General features: G+C 42.5%; 1 protein-coding gene across 3 annotated transcripts in view; it reads left to right on the top strand.

Annotated features, from left to right (window-relative positions):
- The window catches only part of ADAMTS12 (ADAM metallopeptidase with thrombospondin type 1 motif 12), a 377,858-nt gene that overhangs the window by 323,888 nt on the left and 33,963 nt on the right, over positions 1 to 20,007 (top strand). For all 3 annotated transcript variants that reach the window (XM_050793804.1, XM_050793805.1, XM_050793806.1), the window contains exons 19-20: positions 6,118 to 7,236; positions 16,345 to 16,497. In XM_050793804.1, the coding sequence (XP_050649761.1) occupies positions 6,118 to 7,236; positions 16,345 to 16,497 (1,272 nt within the window). The remainder of the gene's footprint in view (positions 1 to 6,117; positions 7,237 to 16,344; positions 16,498 to 20,007) is intronic.

The following is a 20,007-nucleotide window of genomic DNA, read 5'->3' as shown; positions in this document are numbered from 1 at the left end:
ATGTGCTTATTTCACATTGCATGCCGGCATCAAAACATCTCATGTACCCCATAAATATATATACCTACTACGTACCCATAAACATTTTTAAAAAGTGAAATGGAAAAAAAATAATTTCAAATTTTTTTTATAGCAAAAGTTACATTTTACTTGAGACGAGAAATGCATTTGAATATATTTGATGGGACATTGGTGGAGGCTGTAAAAGCAGACACACCCAGAGTCTAGGAAGATCTTTAACGGACCCTTCCTGTGCCTGACAAAAACACACAAACAAAACATTCACTTAACCAAGGTACTGAGAATCGATAAAGTACAAAGCTCATCACAGGGGTGTTGGAATGCAGAGTAACCAAATAGACCAAATGCTGATGTTCACAGATGAGCTCTCTCTGGCTCTTGGGACAGAAGGCGTGGCTCAAAAGGCAATGCTATGTCTATTGCTAAGTGGGAAGCAAAGCTAGACTCATGTGAAGTCCCTGCCACCCGAGGGAAGAGAGAGCATGGAGGAATAAGGACATTTTTGAGAGTTGCTGACCCTCTGGATTCCCCAGTTCAAGGCACTCCTGTGGGGCTGGCCACCTGATATTCTGACCTCGTCACTCCCTCTTTTGGTGTGGAGTGTCATTAGTGTTAACATCTCAGTTCTTTCCAGGCATCAGTAGCCTGTGCTTGGCCAGGGTGTCTGGAGAACAGATATGGGCACCTCTGTTTGCAACAACTACTCACAAAAAACCAGCTGAGAGCTATGTTGATTGTCCTCATCAGGTCTGATTTGTTTTAATTATCTAGGCTACTGTCTCAGTTCCCGAGGGCTGCCCTAACGAAGTACCACAAACTGGGCAGATTAAACAACAGGAATTTATTGTCTCACATCTGCAGAAGCTACAAAATCAAGGTCAAGGTGTTGGCAAAGTGAATTCCTTCTGAAAGCTGGGAGGGCGATTTGTTCCATGCCTTTCTCCCAGCTTCTGGTGGTTTGATGTCAATCTTTGGTGCTCATTGGCTTGTAAATGCATCACTCCAACCTCTGCCTTCATCTTCATGACATTCTACCTGCCTGTGATCTCTGTGTCCAGATTCCCCTTTTGATATGGATACCATTAGGCCCAACCTAATGACCTTCTTGTAACTTGATTACCTTTTTAAAGATCCTTTCTCCAAATAAGATCAAATTCTGAGATTGGGGGCATTGGGATTTTGACATATCTTTTTTGAGAGAGACACAATTCAACCCAAAACAGATACCTATGTGTTTTAGCTTGTTTTCAAAGCTGGTGTTTGTATGAGAGTTAATTATTCATGTATAAATTTCTGAGATTGTGCATTCAATGTTTTAATGCCCAAAGTATTCACTGTTTCTCTACTCAGCCGTTTAGCCCAAACCCTCTGATAAACTCTGACTGTGTTTTCAAATAAACTCTTTCTCAGCGCTACAGCTCAGTGCCAATTGTGAGCCTCCTCACCCCCAACAGTGGACCACAGGTTGGTGGAGTTGATAAATTTGGCAGCAAACCCCTTTCTCGGTGGGTTTCCCCACAAGAAGCCTGTATCCAGGATGGTGACAAGTGAGGGCAAAATGACTCCCAGAGAGCAGGGTAACAGATTGACATGCTGCTTGCATAGTCCAGGGTTCAAAATTACGAGGTAAGGGTGTACGATAATCATAGCTGAAGTTGTTTTGGAGAATTCTGAAACTACCAATTGAGATGGGTTTGGAGTGTGGTGTCGTGTACTGCATTTATCTCATCTGTAGAGCTTGACAGTTCCTGAGCAGATTAACACAGTTGGAAGATGTACTGGAAGAAGCGTGGAGCTGAATACAAAGCAGCAATGCCTGTTCTGCAGTGACTAGGAGAAAAGGCAAGTTTGTATTCAGGCCCAATAAGCTTGGTAGACAGCTAATACTGTCCAGCTGGGCATACTGTGTCCCAGGACTAAGGAATGGCAATCGTGGGTTATTTGGAAGATTCAACGTCTGCTGGCTAAGAAAAGTAGATGTGGATGAAAGGTTGGTGCATTGAGGGACGTATAAACTCCTAGATCCCAGGTCTTCATTAATCAGGTTTTGGGTTGCTATTTGGGGATGAGAACTATAGATGAGATCATCAGCTTTTCCAAGAGAAGTTAAAAATCAGGAATTTTATTAACATAAAATTTCTAATTTTTAAAATGTTGGCTACTATTTTGGTTTTTGTGTTTTGTTTGTTGGTTGGTTGGTAGATTGGTGGGTTTTAAGATTGAGCAAGCCAAAGGATACATGTCAGTGGGCCACATGTAGCCGTTAGGCTGCTACTTGGAACTCCTCTTCAAAAACCATCTTCTGTTTCAAAATATTAAAATCTAATGTATTTTAACTCAGCAACCAGCTAGATAGCTGAAGTGGTCTGTCTCTGTGTCCCCACCCAAATCTCATTTTGACTGGTAATCCAAATTGTAATCCCCATGTGTTGAGGGAGGGACCTCATGGGGAATGATTGGATCATGGGAGCAGTTCCCCCATTCTGTTCTTGTGACAGTGAGTTCCCTTGAGATCTGATGGTTTTATAAGAGGCTTTCCCCCTCTTCATTCTGCACTTCTCTCTCCTGTCACCATGTGAAGAAGGACATGTTTGCTTCCTCTTCCACCATGATTGTAAGTTTCCTGAGGCCTCCCCACCTATGCAGAACTGTGAGTCAATTAAACCTTTTTCCTTTATAAATTTCCCCATCTTGGTATTTCTTTATAGCAGCATGAAAACAAACTAATACAGTAGCTATTCTTTACTCCTGCCTTACTCTTTTAGGTTCAGCAAATTCACACCATCAGTAAGATTACTTAGTTCTTGTTATTTGTAAATTTGAAAACCACATATCCATCTGTTAGCTTTAGGAAATCTGAATCTAAAAACATGCGGCAGTAAACCATTAGGGGGTGTGTGGGTCTCCACAGTATCTTGTAGACATGTGCCTGCACCCACCTCGCCAAGACAGCTGCTCACTTCACACCTCCCTAATGAGACAGTTCTGTGTGTCACCCACAAGGGCAGTGGAAATTGGGGAACCCCAAGCCTTTTGTTGTGATCACTATTATTATTATCAGCATCATTATTAGAACAGTGATAATAATAGCTTTCAATCACTAATTGTCTTCATATATTATGCCACCTCTGTTAAGCCTATTGTTGAAGGTAATCCGCACAATAGCCTGCAAAGGTAGGTGCTGCTGTCTCTGTTTCCAGGTGAGGAAGCTGACTTAGCCACTGAATCGCGCAGGGAGTTAATATGATAGATCAGGGAATTTAAGCTATTTCTCAGAGGTTTTATAGTTTTTTGTTTTTTTTTTTTTTTTTTACTTCATAGTTCACTGGGGAGGTGGAGGGGATATGCCCCTATAATTTTGCATTTTAAAAATTTTTGTAAAAGTGTACAAGTAAAGCTAACTTTTTTAGAGATATCAGCAACATTTCAAGTCAAAACAAAAAGAAAAAGAGAAAGAAGAGAAAGAAAAGAAAAATAGAAGCATTTCCTATTATGTTACTATCTAGTCTAATACTTCATGGAAAGGAAAGCCAAAAGAGGGTCACCTGCTGCCTGAGAAGAGTTGGCAGTAGCTGGGATCTCAGTTATCAGTCAGCTCTCAAGACTGAGCCTGCCTGAGGCAGCCAGCATGGAAATGTGTTCACACATACAAAACTGATGAATTTTACAAAGTGGGGATTTGAAAATCCAAGAAGTTCAGATTAGAATGTAACAAATGGAGAGGGACTCCGCATGACTAAAATAGATGGAGCACAGAGTATCCTCCTACAGAAGAAGGGAAGAAACAATGCAGCACATCAGGAAGATAAATACCTCCTGCCTTCCCTTTCCAGGTCCAGGGAGAAGTGAGTCATGGACCATGCCAGGAGAGACTGTTGCCTCCCTGTCAGGCTCCGATACTTGCAGTTGGTAGCCTCCACTTTGGTAGGAAATGAGTGTGCAAAAAATTAAGCATCATTTCTGCCCAAATTATTTTTATTATTATTTCAAAACTAACCTGGAAGTTCCACCTTGGAGCAACTTGTTTTAATATTTTGTGGACATCTTAAGTCAACAGCTTCACTGGTTGGGTCCAAATCCACAGTTGGACACTCCTTCAGCTGTACATTCTCCTGTGCTCACAGCATCTCCTCCTTTTCAAAAGAGCTGATTTCACAGAGCCGTTATACATCAGTGAGTGATTATGTTTGATTGAAACAAAATAAAGGAGAAGTTTTCTATGTCAATATTATGTTCCTACTTAGAGAAAATTGAAAATAGAACTTGAGAAGGCAAGGACCTTAAACTAAATGCAGAAGCTCATGAGTGAGAATTTTTCCATTCCTGATTTTTTTTTCCAGGTAAAAGAGTCACTTAATTAATATGTACAAGGTGATCACTGTGTCCTCAGAACTATCCTGGAATTCCATTACGAATAAAAAACAGTTCCTGCCTTTGGGTAGCTTTTCACAAATCAAAAGTCACTGAGTAAACTCCATGGACAGCTACTTGTACAGTGTGTTGTGCTAGGTTTGGGGATGGGGGTAAAAATAAATCTAATGCTGGCTGCGCACGATGACTCACGCCTGTAATCCCAGCACTTTGGGAGGCCGAGGCGGGAGGATCATGAGCTCAGGAGATTGAGACCATGGCTAACACGGTGAAACCCCGTCTCTACTAAAAATACAAAAAATTAGCCGGGTGTGGTGGCAGGCGCCTGTAGTCCCAGCTACTCGGGAGGCTGAGGCAGGAGAATGGTGTGAACATGGAAGACAGAGCTTGCAGTGAGCTGAGATCGCGCCACTGCACTCCAGCCTGGGTGACAGAGTGAGACTCCATCTCAAAAATAAAATTAAATTAAATTAAAAATAAATAAATAAAGCTAATGCTTATTCTACAACTGACTTGCTGCCTTTCAAGTGAGTTCCTGGGTCTCAGGTTCCTCACTTGTGGAAGGCAGAATAACAGTTCCTTCCTTGTACATCTCATAGGGACGTCGTGTATATCACACAGAATAATGTCTGTGCAGCCCTCTGAAATCATTATGCAGTCCCCATCCTTAAGAAACCTGCTTTGAGGTCAGGGATACATGACAAAGAAATGTAAAATGACCAGAGAAGACCCCTGGGTGGTCTGTGTTCAAGTACCAACTGTTTGGTGGTTGACTTCAAATGCCATTGGAAAGAGAAGCTAAAAATGGAACTGTTTGGTAAAAGTATGGATTTTTCAAAATATTTAGACATTTCGTGTTTTATAGCAACTCTGTATCTGCCATCCACATGTGTTGAAATTGATGCGATGAACATTCTTTACCATGTATCCTGAGGAAGGCCCGTTCCATTAGGATTCCCCCAAAGGCAGTCTAGCTGCTTGGGCTTCAGCGTGGCATACAGAATATGGAGGGAACATTGGGGAGGGGCCCCTACCAGTTCCCCAATGTGTACCTCAGTGCCATGCTAAGGGATTCACCTAACTCCTTGGGAAGGGCTATTTCCTACCTTTGATTAACTATGTACCTTTAAATTTTAGAGTAGGTCTTGGATCTATGCACCTGTGTGAGTATGGTGATTATCTAGATTTTAATCTGATTCTGCCTGCCACAGGCAAGTGAAAATGGAGCTTAAGGTACCTGGGGAAAATGTGTGAGTTATGATGGTTGCTTTCTAAATATAAAGGGAAATGTTCCTTATACCAAATTTCATATTCCAGAGAATATGCACACATTATACATTAATTTAATAAGATCACAATCCCAGAAAAGAGATAATGTGACTTACTAGCTCTTTAAAAGGTTCGGTGACTTGTGTAAACCATTACACTCATTGTGGATCCCACCATCCATGGTTCACAGCCCAAAGGGAATGTAGTTTGACTACGTCATGGTTTACATTTTCAGTTTGTGAAGAATAAATGATTGAGACTGAGTCCCAGCTGGTCTCCAGGATATACATATTTCCGTGGAAAACTGAAAGAGCACAGAAACCAAATGTAGAGATAGCAGACAATTTTAGCTGCGTAGTTCAGTTTCCATCAGGCCTGTTTTGGTCTATTATAGACCTGACCATGAGAACAAAAGCATCTTCTCTCACCAGACTAACAGCTGTTTCTCTCTTCTAGTGTTCTGTTTCCTGTGGTGGTGGAGTGCGGATTCGCAGTGTCACATGTGCCAAGAACCATGATGAACCTTGCGATGTGACAAGGAAACCCAACAGCCGGGCTCTGTGTGGCCTCCAGCAATGCCCATCTAGCCGGAGAGGTCTGAAACCCAACAAAGGCACTATTTCCAATGGAAAAAACCCACCAACACCTGAGCAGGACCCCGTAAAGCCCGTCCCTCTACCTACATCCAGGCCCAGAATGCTGACCACACCCATAGGGCCTGAGTCTATGAGCACAAGCCCTGTAGCAATCAGCAGCCCTCGTCCTACCACAGCCTCCAAAGAAGGAGACATGGGTGGGAAACAGTGGCAAGATAGCTCAACCCAACCTGAGCTGAGCTCTCGCTATCTCATTCCCGCTGGAAGCACTTCTCAGCCCATCCTCACTTCCCGATCCGTGAGCATTCAGCCAAGTGAGGAAAATGTTTCCAGTTCAGATGCTGGTCCTACCTGGGAGGGAGGCCTTGTAGCTACAACAAGTGGTTCTGACTTGTCATCTTCCCGCAACCCTATGACTTGGCCTGTGACTCCATTTTACAATACCTTGACCAAAGGTCCAGAAATGGAGATTCACAGTGGCTCAGGGGAAGACAGGGAACAGCCTGAGGGCAAAGATGAAAGCAACCCTGTAATATGGACCAAGATCAGAGTACCTGGAAATGACGCTCCAGTGGAAAGTACAGAAATGCCACTTGCACCTCCACTGACACCGGATCTCAGTGGGGAGTCCCCGTGGCCAACCTTCAGCACAGTGATAGAAGGACTGCTCCCCAGCCAAAGGCCCAGTACTCCCAAAACTGGCACACCCAGAGTTGAGGGGATGGTTACTGAAAAGCCAGCTGACACTCTACTCCCTCTGGGAAGAGACCACCAGCCAGAACCCTCAGGAAAGACAGCAAACCATAGCCATCTGAAACTTCCAAACGACATGAATCAAACAGAAAGTACTGAACCAGTCCTGACTGAGGAGGATGCAACAAGTCTGATTGCCGAGGGCTTTTTGCTGAATGCCTCCAATTACAAGCAGCTCACAAACGACCACGGCTCTGCACACTGGATCGTCGGAAACTGGAGCGAGGTAAGACATTTCCTACCCAAGGCCTGGTGTTACATGGGAAAAAGCTAGGAGTGTTAAATTCATATGAAAATTTCAAAATGAACTTGCATTACTGTGAAAACAAAAGGAATCAGTCAGACCATGCCCTCACCTCCCTCCTTACCCCCCTAACTCTCCAAATGGAAAAAATAAAATTATATAAATTACATAACTTGTGAAGTTTTATAGATATATTGTCTAGCTTTTAATCTGGTTCTACCTGCCACAACCAAATGAGAGTTCCTGCCTTGTACGTTTCATAGGGATGTTGTGTATATCACACAGAATAATGTCTGTGCAGCCCTTTGAAATCATTATGCAGTCCCCATCTTTAAGAAACCTGTTTTGAGGTCAGGGATACAAGACAGAGAAACGTAAACTGACCAGTGAAGACCCCTGGGTGGTCTATGTTCAAGTGCCAGCTGTTTGGTGGTTGACTTAAAATGTCATTGCAAAGGGAAGCTAAAAATTTATATATAGGGAAGGAGAACAAATGCAGTGAGATATACTGAAACGTACCCTGAACTAAGCCAGGAAGCCTGGGCAGTCGGCTGTGTAATCACGGCAAATTCATCTATCTTTCTGAGCCTTTTTTTTTTTTTTTTTTTTTTTTTTTTTTGCCTACAGAATGATAAGGCAAGTGTAGATTATCTCTAATGTTCCTTCCAGCTATAAACTGCAATGATCCTATGATGAAGGACGACTGAAAAGGCCTGAGTTCACATTTCAATAAAAAACCTAGTTTTGAGACATGGTTTAAAATTGTGAAGTAATCACAGATAGAATGGAAACCTAAGACAAAACTTGTTAAAATAATTGTATAGCTCGCCATATCAGTGATTTTTTTTCCTTTACTTTTTGGTTTGTTTGAGTGCTTGCTTTTAAAAAATTCATTTTGGCTTATTGAAAGAATTGTAATATAGAGGAAGAAGAAAATAAGCATGATGACATCATGCTAGCCCCTATTTTCATGCTCCAGAAATTTGGCTAGATATTTGTCTTTCCATTTCTAGAACTAATTACATCCTTTGAAGCATCAAAATCATTTCTCACCTATTTGAAATCTGAATATGCAGTATACAAACTTGTTAATATAATGTAACAATGCAAAAGAGGACTTTGCAGCAAAGTAATCACATGTTCAAATCATTCAGCATTTTTATGACATTTCATGACTCATCTCCCCAGCTAAAGGGAAGTAAACTATTAGCAGCTAATATAAAAATAGCAATTTTCAGTATAACAATTTATAAAACATGTAATTCACAAACCATTTTCACAGGTAGTCTCTTATTTTTCCCTTTTGATGGTCCTGATGAGTAGGTAAGTGTCTCACTGATACCAATTTACAAATAGAAAAAGAGATTTGTAACAGTTAACTGATTTCTCCAAAGACACAATTGGATGACGAACCTTCTATCGCTTCCCGCTCTGATCTGCTGTCTCTCTAGTGGATTTTAGCACCAACTGACAACTATACAAAATTCTTTTATATAAATTAATCAACATCATTGGTCATGGAATTGACTAGAAGCAATAAATAGGTAAATTCAAACCATCCCCAAAATTTCTTGCATTAAATAACATAATTGTTTGCATTTGAGCTATGTTTTCACTTTGATTTATGTTTGATTTCTAAAATTAGTTATCACATTTTCTGTCATCTTATCATCTCCATTTAGAGGTAAAGAATTCTGATTCAGAGATAGAGAAGATTTTCATGCTTACAGTAAGCCAATTTGTTGAAGGAAGGAGATGAATGGGTCTCATGACTCCTGACATTTCAGTCCTGTTTCTTTCCTAATCAGTTTCTTTCCTAAGCATGCATCAGGCTTTATAAGCATGATTTTATGCTAATGAGCATAAATTCTCTCATTTAATCCTTACCACGGTCCCAGGAGATTGGTAGTATTTTCCCTATTGCAGAGGCAAGGAAACTGAAGCTGAGAGAATTTAAGTGGCTAGCCAGAATTGTACAAACCTGTGAGCTACGGGAATTTGAACTCAGACAGATGGGCTTCAGAACCCATGACCCCTGGCTCTGCAAATCAGAAAATATTACCATCCTCTGTGTCTTTGATTTTATTTGTTTCTTCTTTGGTCATATTACATATGAAAATAATGCCAGTTATGTGGTGGCCTTGGGTAGACAAATGAGAAAATCACATAGTTCACAAGGAGGTTCTTTAAAATAACTTGGAGGCCACTCATGGTTACTTGAGTTCACAGGGGCAAATTGTCCCTCTATTACCACAGTGGGTCCAGGCTAGATGTTTTGAAACAAAATGGATCTGTTTAGGTGTTTTTGAAGTGATAGCGTTCGGATTCCCCCAAAGGCAGTCCAGCTACTTGTGCTTCAGCATGCCCTGCAGAATGCGGAGGGAACACTGAGGAGAGGCACCTGCCAACACCTGTCAAACAGTACTCTCAAGATATATATTTTCTTCCTAAATCATGGTATCCCTAAAGGGCAGATAAGCAGGACTACTGTCTTCCTTCAGTCGACACGGTTTAGACAGTGTGTGGCTTCTGTGGACTGAAAAACAAAGAAAACAAGTTGTAGAAGTGGAGGCTACTAATTAATTTGTATTTTGATATTTAGTTAAAGGCAATAAGGTCTGAAAGCACTTACCATTAATGACACTGTGGGCCATGAGAATAAAACAGCCTAGGTCAAACAGAATAGGAAAGAGTAGACGATAAAAGGCATACGTGTAGGATTGATATCAGAACCATTCAAATACAAATGACATGTGTGCGTATGCATATGTAATTAGAAATCACACTTGCCTACATTCACACACATTAGGAGGGCTAGGCGGCCGGGCGCGGTGGCTCAAGCCTGTAATCCCAGCACTTTGGGAGGCCGAGACGGGTGGATCACGAGGTCAGGAGATCGAGACCATCCTGGCTAACACGGTGAAACCCCGTCTCTACTAAAAAATACAAAAAACTAGCCGGGCGAGATGGCGGGCGCCTGTAGTCCCAGCTACTCGGGAGGCTGAGGCAGGAGAATGGCGTAAACCCCGGAGGCGGAGCTTGCAGTGAGCTGAGATCCGGCCACTGCACTCCAGCCGGGGCGACAGAGCGAGACTCCGTCTCAAAAAAAAAAAAAAAAAAAAAAAAAAAGGAAGGCTAGACTTCTGTAACAAATAAAGCCCAACGAGTAATGGCTCACCAGAAGAGATGTTGACTTCTCAGTCATGTGGCAATACAAGGTGATTCCAGTCTGCAGTGCTGATGGTAGAGGATGGTGCAGTCATTGGGGAACCCAGGCTGACAATGGCTCTACCATCTTCCCATCATCAAATTTGCCCTGGGGTCACCATCCCAGTCAATCAGAAAGGGAAGAGAGCATAGAGGCACTCCTGCAGGAGGTTGTATGCCCCAAGCCTTGAAGTGCGACAAATCACTTCTGCCTACATTCCATTGTCTAGAACTAGGTCACGTGATGAAACCGAACTCAAGGAAGCTGGGAAATGCAACCCAATTATGTGCCCAGAAGAAGAAAAAGGATCATGGCAAATACCTAGCACTCTCTGCCGCTGACTGTAGGGAGCCTGTTCCGAAGCAATGAGGATTTTGACCTGTTGGGAGGTTATTGCAATAGTCCAGATGAGGCATGAGAACTATAAGAAGAATGTTCAGGATGAAGAGGGGAAAATATATCTGATATATATTTGAACTTAAAATCAGGGTTTGTAAATAATTGGATATGGGGAAGGAAGAAGAGAGAGGAGAAAAGAAGGAGTCTGTCACTGACTCACTGACTTTTTTTTGAGACAGGATCTCACTCTGTCACCCAGGTTGGAGTGCAGTGGTTTGATGATAGCTCATCGCAGTCCTGAACTCCTTGGCTCAAGCAATCTTCCCACCTAAGTCTTCCGAGTAGATAGGAACAGGTGCCAACCACTGCACCCAGATAATTTTTTTATTATTTTTTGCAGAGATGGGAGTCTTGTTATGTTGACCAGGCAAGTCTGGAACTCCTGGCCTCAAGCAAAACTCTGCCTCAGCCTCCCAAAGTGCTGAGATTATTGGCATGAACCACTATTCAATTTGGGTTTTTGGCTATTCCATTTGAATTGACTGTCATTGGCTATTCAATTTGAATCAAATATTTAATTTGAATTTTTGTTTGCTGGATGGTGCTCCTATGAATTGAAATTGTCTCTAAAAACAAAATGGTTGTATGATGACCCAGATATTAGTTTTTTTCCCGTCCTCTTATCTTTTCATTCATCACCAAAACCCAGAGCAGTTGTGGAATTATGGAATTTAAGTGTGTTTTAATTATTTTGTCTTGAGAATATTTAATACATGTTAATTAATTGATAAATGTTAATTGATTTAATGAGACATTACTATATCCGCGCAAACTAAGCCAAAATAAAGTACACATCAACTATGATTACTGTTTGAGCTCAAAGGTTAATTAACACGTTTTGATTATAGTAAATCAAAATACAAAGAATTAATTCTATCTCAAACGTCAGTATCTGACTTTGACAGAAATAAACTATTATTGAATACATTATAGCTCACAAAAAAAACAAAACAATAAAAAAAAACCTGGCAACAACAGTGGAACCATTAACAGCTATTAATTCCTGGCAGTTTGGCTGGAAAAAGAATATTGGCTCAGATTCTAGAGTTTTCAAAGCTGTAAGGACTATTACTAGAATAGAGCTCCACATTCGGCAGGAGTCCCCCCTTGTGACAGGGCCTGGTGCCTGCTCCCTTTGTGCATGTTGTGAGAGAAAATGTTTAATAAATAGAACTGAAGGCCAGCGCAGTGGCTCACACCTGTAATCCCAGCACTCTGGGAGGCTGAGGTGGGTGGATCACTTGAGGTCAGGAGTTCGAGACGAGCCTGGGCAGCATGGCGAAACCCTGTTTCTACAAAAAATATAAAAATTAGTCAGGCGTGGTGGCGCATGCCTGTAGTCCCAGCTACTCAGGAGCCTGAGGCATGAGAAACACTTGAATCCGGGAGGCAGAGGTTGCAGTAAGCCAAATTCAAGCCACTGCACTCCAGGCTGGGTGATAGAGTGACACCCTGTCTCAAATAATAATAATAATAATAATAATAATAATAATAAATAACTGTCAGAGGAGTCATGGTTCAGAATGAAAACGCTGAGTTTTGAGTTCCTCACTGTCCTTGATTTTTATTTCTGCCTATTCCTGAAGCTATTTCTTTGGGGTTGCCTCTCTCCATAATGAGTCACTTATCTCCCATTCACCACATCTTAGAGCCCGTAGAATCACCATTTATATCAATTTTCCTCTGTCCTACAGAAAAAGAAATTGTAATCGTTTTTCAAGTCAGTGTCACCTTATCATTCCTGTCCTCTCCTCTTTATGTCCGTTGTTAGTCTAAGGCCCAGTGGTTTCTAATCTGATGGTAGGAGGAATTTACAGATGAGGGAAGATGCTTTTGTTTGTTACAACAACGTGGGGAAGAGGCTGCAACTAGCATTCAATGTCTGAGAGGCATGAATGATAAAAGTCTCGTGACATTCAGCAAAGTCCCTTATAAGGAAGAATTGTTGAGTCCCAGATGCCAGTGGTGCCCAACAGATGAGAGTGAAGGACCTCAGTTACTACTCCTGCTTAGAACACCTGCCCTTGCCTTCTTGCTGGTCTACACATCTCCAGCCTCTGCCTTCTCCTATCTTTTCCACACACCGTTGCACAAGACATGAGTCTGCCAAATTCATCCTCCAAAAAGCTTTTCTAATCATTCCAAACTCCTGCTCTAAGTCTTTGATATCTCCTCATTTCATACTTGTTCAGATAAAATCTGCTGTAACCCAATATCCAACAGCCTTCCCAGGCTTACATAATCAAGCTTTCAAAACGTACTGCCTCCTACTTTTCTTCATCCATGCTAAGCTTCAACAGCTCAGTTGCCTTAAACCTCCTGCCTCTCCCAGTCTGGGGTCTCTGTTCATGCTGGTTCCTCTCCCTGGAATTTCCTTCCCCTTCTCCTCTGCCCTTTTAAATCCTACCTGTTCAGGATCAAGCTTTGAGTCTGATCTTACACAAAGCTTCTCCTGATCCCTAAAACAGGAAGTGATTTGTAAAGTTCCTTCGGTGTGATCTGAAATCGCTCTTGCAATGTCCTCCCGCCTTCTGGCCTGTGGGAGTCTGTCCACAGCCCCACTGGACACAGCACGTTCCTTTAATTGTGTTTTCAAATATTAAGTAATTGATATAAAAGCTGAGCTAACACTGTAAGTAGGTATAAACCTTGAAGCCAGACTTTCTGGGGTTTAGTCCTGACTCAGTAAATTACCAGCTGTACATCCTCACTCTACCTCATTTCCCTCGTCTATGAAATGAGGATGATGATAATGCCCAACTCATATGACTTAGGAGATAAAAGGAATAACTCTGTGTAAGGTACTCAGAAGAGTGTCGGGCACATAGGAAGTACTCAGTAAGTGTTTGCTCTGATCCATATTTACAAAACAGAGAACTTCAGTGCTATGCAGCGTGCATGGGTATGGCTCTTATTTTGATAGAGACTCACCTGTCATTGAATTGCCTCATCATTCAGTCAGATCCCTTGGGCCAGTCAGTTAACTGTAAACTGTGGTCGTATAGAATGGAAGTGACAGCACAATTTTCCACAGCATTTCAGAGCAGTGTTCATATGGTGCTGATGTGACCCCGAGCATCAGTTCCAATTCTGAACACCTGGACACTGACCCTTGACTTGGTTAGTCAGTCACCACAGGGTCACTGGGTGTAATGAGCCCTCATCCTCCAGCAGGCCAGCCCAGGTTTACTTTCATAGCAGAGGCAGGGGTCCAAGAGCAAGAATGGAAAGCACCAACTCTTGAGAACTGGAACAGCATCATCCACTGCATTCTGTTGGCCAAGGCAAGTCACAAGAACAGCCCTGATTCAAGAGCCGGAGAAATAAATTCCACCTCTGGATGAGAGAAGCTACAAAGTCCCCTTGCAAAGAGCATGGGTTTAAGGAAGTATGAACGACGCAGGCCATTAGTGCAATCAATCTATAGCACTTCAGCTGTTACCTCTATTACCTAGATACATAATATGATACAAAGGAGAAAGTGCCAGGAACTTAACAAAAGAAATCAAATCCTAAAGAATTTTAAGGAGAATGTATTACCTCTATAACTGACCCACTTGGAAAAGATGATGATGTAGTAGAAAATAATTTTGACTTTTCTCTTTCTGTGATCTACAGATTATCTACCTAAGAACTCTATTATGTTATATATGTGTTATAACACAAGAATGTGCACAAAATGAAACATAAAATTATATGGAGAGTGAAGGCTGGGCGCGGTGGCTCATGCCTGTAATCCCAACACTTTGGGAGGCCAAGGAGGGCAGATCACCTGAGGTCAGGAATTTGAGACCAGCCTGGTCAATTTGGTGAAACCCTGCCTCTGCTAAAAATACAAAAGTTACCTAGGTGTGGTGGCACTCACCTGTAATTCCAGCTACTTGAGAGGCTGAGGCAGGAGAATTGCTTGAACCTGGGAGGCAGAGGTTGCAGTGAGCCGAGAACATGCCACCACACTCCAGCCTGGGCGACAGGGCGAGACTACATCTCAAAAAAAAAAAAAAAAAAAAAAAAAATATATATATATATATATATATATGGAGAGTGAAGATACAACAAGAGAAACATAAGTCTGGTCTTTATTTACAGCCTATCAAACCTTAAGCATGTCATAGATGGAACCTCCACCCTGTCTTTTTTTAGTTCAGCACAATGTTTTGCTCGTCCAGAAACAGCCCCTTTTAATGAGGATGAGCAGCGGAGAGGGGATGCAAGAAAAATCAGTTACAGGAAAGAATCAGGTACATAAAAGGGAACAAATTACGTGGTGGACATTTGCATCGTTTTCAAAGTGACCCCCTGCTAAACCTGAGATATTTAAGAATTATAAACAAACAGAAACACTTTGAGGGGAATGAGCTGAGCTGTATGTGTGGCAAAAGGCGACTGAATTCTTCACCACCAGTGGATTGAGGGATGAAAAGCATCATGCTATAACATCTTTCTAACTCCAAGCGTGATCTGAGGACCAACAGCATCGGCAGCACCTGGGAGCTTGCTAAAAGGCACAGTCGCCTCCCCTTCCCAGATCTACTGAATCAGAATCTGCATTTAGCAAGGTCCCCAGGTGATTCATATGGTCCCTAAGGTTTGAGGAGCACTACTGTAACAAATATTGTTCTGAGTTTTAGAGACAGAAAACCCTTTGGGCAGGTCAGTTCTGAAAGCCTGTCTCTTCATCTACACCATAATGATACCAGTCTACAACGCAGGTTTGTCATGGAGGGAAATAGGTGAGATAGTATCCTTCAGTGTTAGAGAGGAAAGGCAAGGGGCAGACACCTAGACCTGACATCCACTGTGAACAGCATTGGTAGGAAATGTGGCAGCTTCTCTGCAGCCCCCTGGGCAATCATGCCAGGATAATTAATTTTTTTTTTTCTTTTGAGACAGGATCTCACCCTGGCACCCAGGCTGGAGTGCAGTGGTGCAATCATAGCTCACTGCAGCCTCAAATTCCCAGGTTCAAGCAGTCCTCACCACCCAGCCTCCTAAGTAGCTAGGAATGCAAGTACACAATACCACACCTGGCTAATTTTTAAATTTCTTTAGAGATGGGTTCTCCCTATGTTGCCCAGGTGATCTGAAACTCCTGGGCTCAAAGGATCCTCCTGCCTCAGCCTCCCAAAGACTGAGGCATGAGCCACTGCACCCGGCCTGCCAAGATAAGTTTTAAAGGGAAGCAAATTTCCATTTGCATTGGATTTTTCTTCCACATACAAATCAGGGTTTCTCAACCGTGGTTGTTTGTTAAAATCAGCTGGGGAGTTATTTTTAATACTGAGCATCCCTGGGTCCTACCCCAAGAGATTCAGATTAATTTCTGTGGGTGGGGTGTCCCAAGTGTTGGTAATTTTTAAAAAGCTCTATGGGCAGTGTTAGTGAGCAGCCAGGACTGAGAACTGACTCCAGGATCCTAGCGATGGGGCATGTGTGGGAAGGTGACACTCAGCCTCTGTCATCTCTCTCCTTCCCTGCCACAGTGCTCCACCACATGTGGTCTGGGGGCCTACTGGAGAAGGGTGGAGTGCAGCACCCAGATGGATTCCGACTGCGCGGCCATCCAGAGACCTGACCCTGCAAAGCGATGCCACCTCCGTCCCTGTGCTGGCTGGAAAGTGGGAAACTGGAGCAAGGTAACTTATCAGGCTTGGCAGAGTCTTGGAGGTAGAGAAGGTGGGGATGGGTTGGGGAGGGAATCTTATAGAAGCACTTGCCAAAGTCGAGTTTTTTTCTACCTTTCTGTTTCCCTTTTGCGTCTTATAAAATCAGGGATGAGTAAATCATGGGCATTACCATAGGCCTACTTCAAGTTACACAAAAGTCTTAGTAGTACAGTTTTTATTAACCCACATGTGGTAACCCACCTGTCCTTTCTCTTATAAGGTAAACCAGAAAAGTTAAGTTTGGATTATCAATTGCTTCTCCAGCATGCAATGCTATTTCTATATTACTTCAATTTAGCATTTTAATGAATAATCCTATATTATCACATATATAATTAAATCATGAATCACCTGTGCTTTACAAAGCAAATATACAGTTTAATCTTCCAGACCCAAAATGAAAAGAAAGCTGAGATATAAAGAATAATTGGTCTTTAAAAGCGTACTCCCCGCACTGATCTTCTTATTTATTTTTATTTTTATTTTTTTGAGACAGATTCTCGCTCTGTCACCCAGGCTGAAATGCAATGGCGTGATCTAGGCTCACTGCAACCTCCGTCTCCCGGGTTCAAGCGATTCTCATGCCTTAGCCTCCTCAATAGCTGGGATTACAGGCATCCACCACCACGCCAGGCTGATTTTTGTATTTTTAGTAGAGATGGGGTTTCACCATGTTGGCCAGGCTGGTCTCGAACTCCTGACCTCAAGCGATCCACCTGCCTCGGCCTCCCAAAGTGCTAAGATTGCAGGCATGAGCCACCGTACCCAACCATACTGATCTTTTTGAAGTGCAATTTCACCATCTTTGCTAATCTTACTGTGATTACTCATTTTGCTGTGCTGTCTGCATAGTTCCTTGTGAAAAGAATGTATCTGGTTTTCAGATTAGTTAGCCTTGGTGCTTTGAGACACTAACTAGGCCTGATCTGCTTATCATGGCTGGACTAGGGGTTAGCCAGCCCTTGGGGGATAATTCAGGGCTCTAAGACCCTGGTCAGCGGTGAGATTGAGGGTCAGTTGGCAGGTAGGGAGTACAGAGGTGTGAGCTGTGCATATACCTGTTGGCCATACATGCTCAACTCTAGGAAGCCTGGTCCACCCCTGTCTTCTCTCCAGGAAGATGGTTCCTCTTGATAGCTGAGACACAGGAGAAAGGAAAAGAAAGAGCTATCCAAGAGGTTTAGGGTAGATGATGTCACCTCTAGACATTTGTTTCTTCATCTAGTGAAGAGCTCATGTCCCCAGACAAACAGGACCCAGAGGTGTTGCACTGGGCATTTCTGTCTCTGGTTCTCCTGGCAGACTTAGCATCAGACAGGAACATGGGATGCTCCTGTCTGATGGTTGGTCTTTAGGACCCTTTCCCAAAGCAAGGCTCTGGTCTTTGGAAGAGAGGGGCTGTGAGGCTACTCCTTGAGAAAATTACCACCTTCTTTCTCCTTCTATATCATTTTTCTTTCAAGAATCAATACTGGTCTTTTTTATTTCTCTTCCAATTCATAACAAACTCAGAATCCAACAAGGACTGAAAGTTTGGCTACAACTTCTCTTCCATATCCAGAGGAATCTTAGGAAACATCTCATATACCTGAGCTTGCCAAATGTTGACCAAGTCTTAAGTTCCACTTTCCTCTCACTGGGAATAGTCATTTCGCTGGAAATTACATGGCTCATGAAAAGGGCAGATGTGTGAAATAGCTTGCGTTTTGAAAAGGTCAGCTCCAGCCTGAGGGACTCTAGCCAGTGCAAACCCTGGATGAGAGATCAGCAAGCTCATCTCTGGGGTCCGGCCTCCTAAGGAAAGCCTGGCTTGACTCATTGCCTGGCCTATAGGGTCTCTCTCATGCCTCTCTCTCTCTCTCTCTCATGGCCTATAGGGTTGCAGATATATTGGTGAATCTCTGTAGTGCCCTGAGTGGTTTTGTAGGAGTTATTTCCAACATATCATCAAATTCAGCTAGAATGAGGTAACTGCTATATCTAAAATCTAATCCTCAAAATTACTCTATTCCTACCAGTAAAGAAAGTGTCTCTTTTATTAGATAACAGATGAACCTTATATCAAAGACACTATTTAACCACTGATTGTCAGTTGCCCTGATTTTTGTTTTTTCTGACTACTATTATGGGTATTGCATACATCAGCAGTCCCTAACCTTTTTGGCACTAGAGACCAGTTTTGTGATCTCTACAAAATTCTTTTCCACGGACTGGGGAAATGGTTTTGGGATGGTTCAAGCATGTTACATTTATTGTGTACTTTATTTCTATTATTATTACATTGTAATACATAATGAAATAATTACACAACTCACCATAATGTAGAGTCAGTGGGAGCCCTGAGCTTGTTTTCCTGCAACTAGACGGTCCCATCTAGGGGTGATGGGAGACAGTGACAGATCATCAGGCATTAGATTTTCATAATGAGTGTGCAGCCTAGATCCCTTGCATGCACACTTCACAATAGGGTTTGCATTCCTATGAGAATCTAATACTGCTGCTGATCTGACAGGAGGTCGAGTTCAGGCAGTAATGTGAGTGATGGGGAGCAGCTGTAAATACAGATAAAGCTTTGCTTGCTCACCTGATGCTCACCTCCTGCTGTGCAGCCTGATTCCTAACAGGCTGAGATATAACAGACTAGGGATTGGGGACCCCTGGCATACATGGCTTATCTTTCCTAGAGATATTAACTTAAATTTTATCTCAAATCTTGATTATTGTGACCCCTTTTTCTGATTAATATTTTTTTTGAGGTGAAGTCTCACTTTGTCACCCAAACTGGAGTGCAGTGGCCCAGTCACATCTCACTCCAGTCTCAACCTCCTGTGCTTAAACAATACTCCTGCCTCAGCCTCAAGTAGCTGGAGACCCCTTTTTCATATGGATGTCTGAAGTCCACATCATGTGCTAGGAAAGATTTGAAGGCCTTCCCTCTCAGCTTCATTAATTCTGATAGGCCTTTTATGCTCTCTTTGTGACAGACCTCCAAAATCTAGAGCAGGAAAGAGGATCCCTGGTTTTGCCTTTAAATATCCAGAGAGTTTAGATTCTGCCAAATTGATCATTTGCCTTTTCACAGATACTTTCTCAGAAAGAAAAATTCTAATTTTACCTGGAATTTTCTGCATTATTCCAGCAATCTCTCCTCCAGATCCAGAAACACTTTAATTCTTGTAGGATGACAGGGTATGCTGCAGCCTCACCTGAACCCACAGGTATCATACCTGAGGCATCCAGGTTACTCACCAGGAACTTCTACCACTGTGATTGCGGTCTGGATTGCGGTTGTTTTACTGGCTTATTTCTCTAATACGATACTTCTTGATGAAGCCTGATAGAACTGCTGTAAACATTTTCTCATATACATGTGTCAGGTTTATGACTATACCAAAGGTCATGTTGCAGTCCGAAGGGAGTGGGTGGATGAGCAGAAAGAACACTCGGGGGCCGTAGGCTGGTGAAAGATTATTTTATTCA

This window comes from Macaca thibetana, chromosome 6 (assembly GCF_024542745.1).
Source record: "Macaca thibetana thibetana isolate TM-01 chromosome 6, ASM2454274v1, whole genome shotgun sequence".
Taxonomy (NCBI): Eukaryota; Metazoa; Chordata; class Mammalia; order Primates; family Cercopithecidae; genus Macaca; species Macaca thibetana.
The sequence above is the reverse complement of the archived record's forward strand: the minus strand, read 5'-3'. Positions and strand labels throughout refer to the sequence as shown.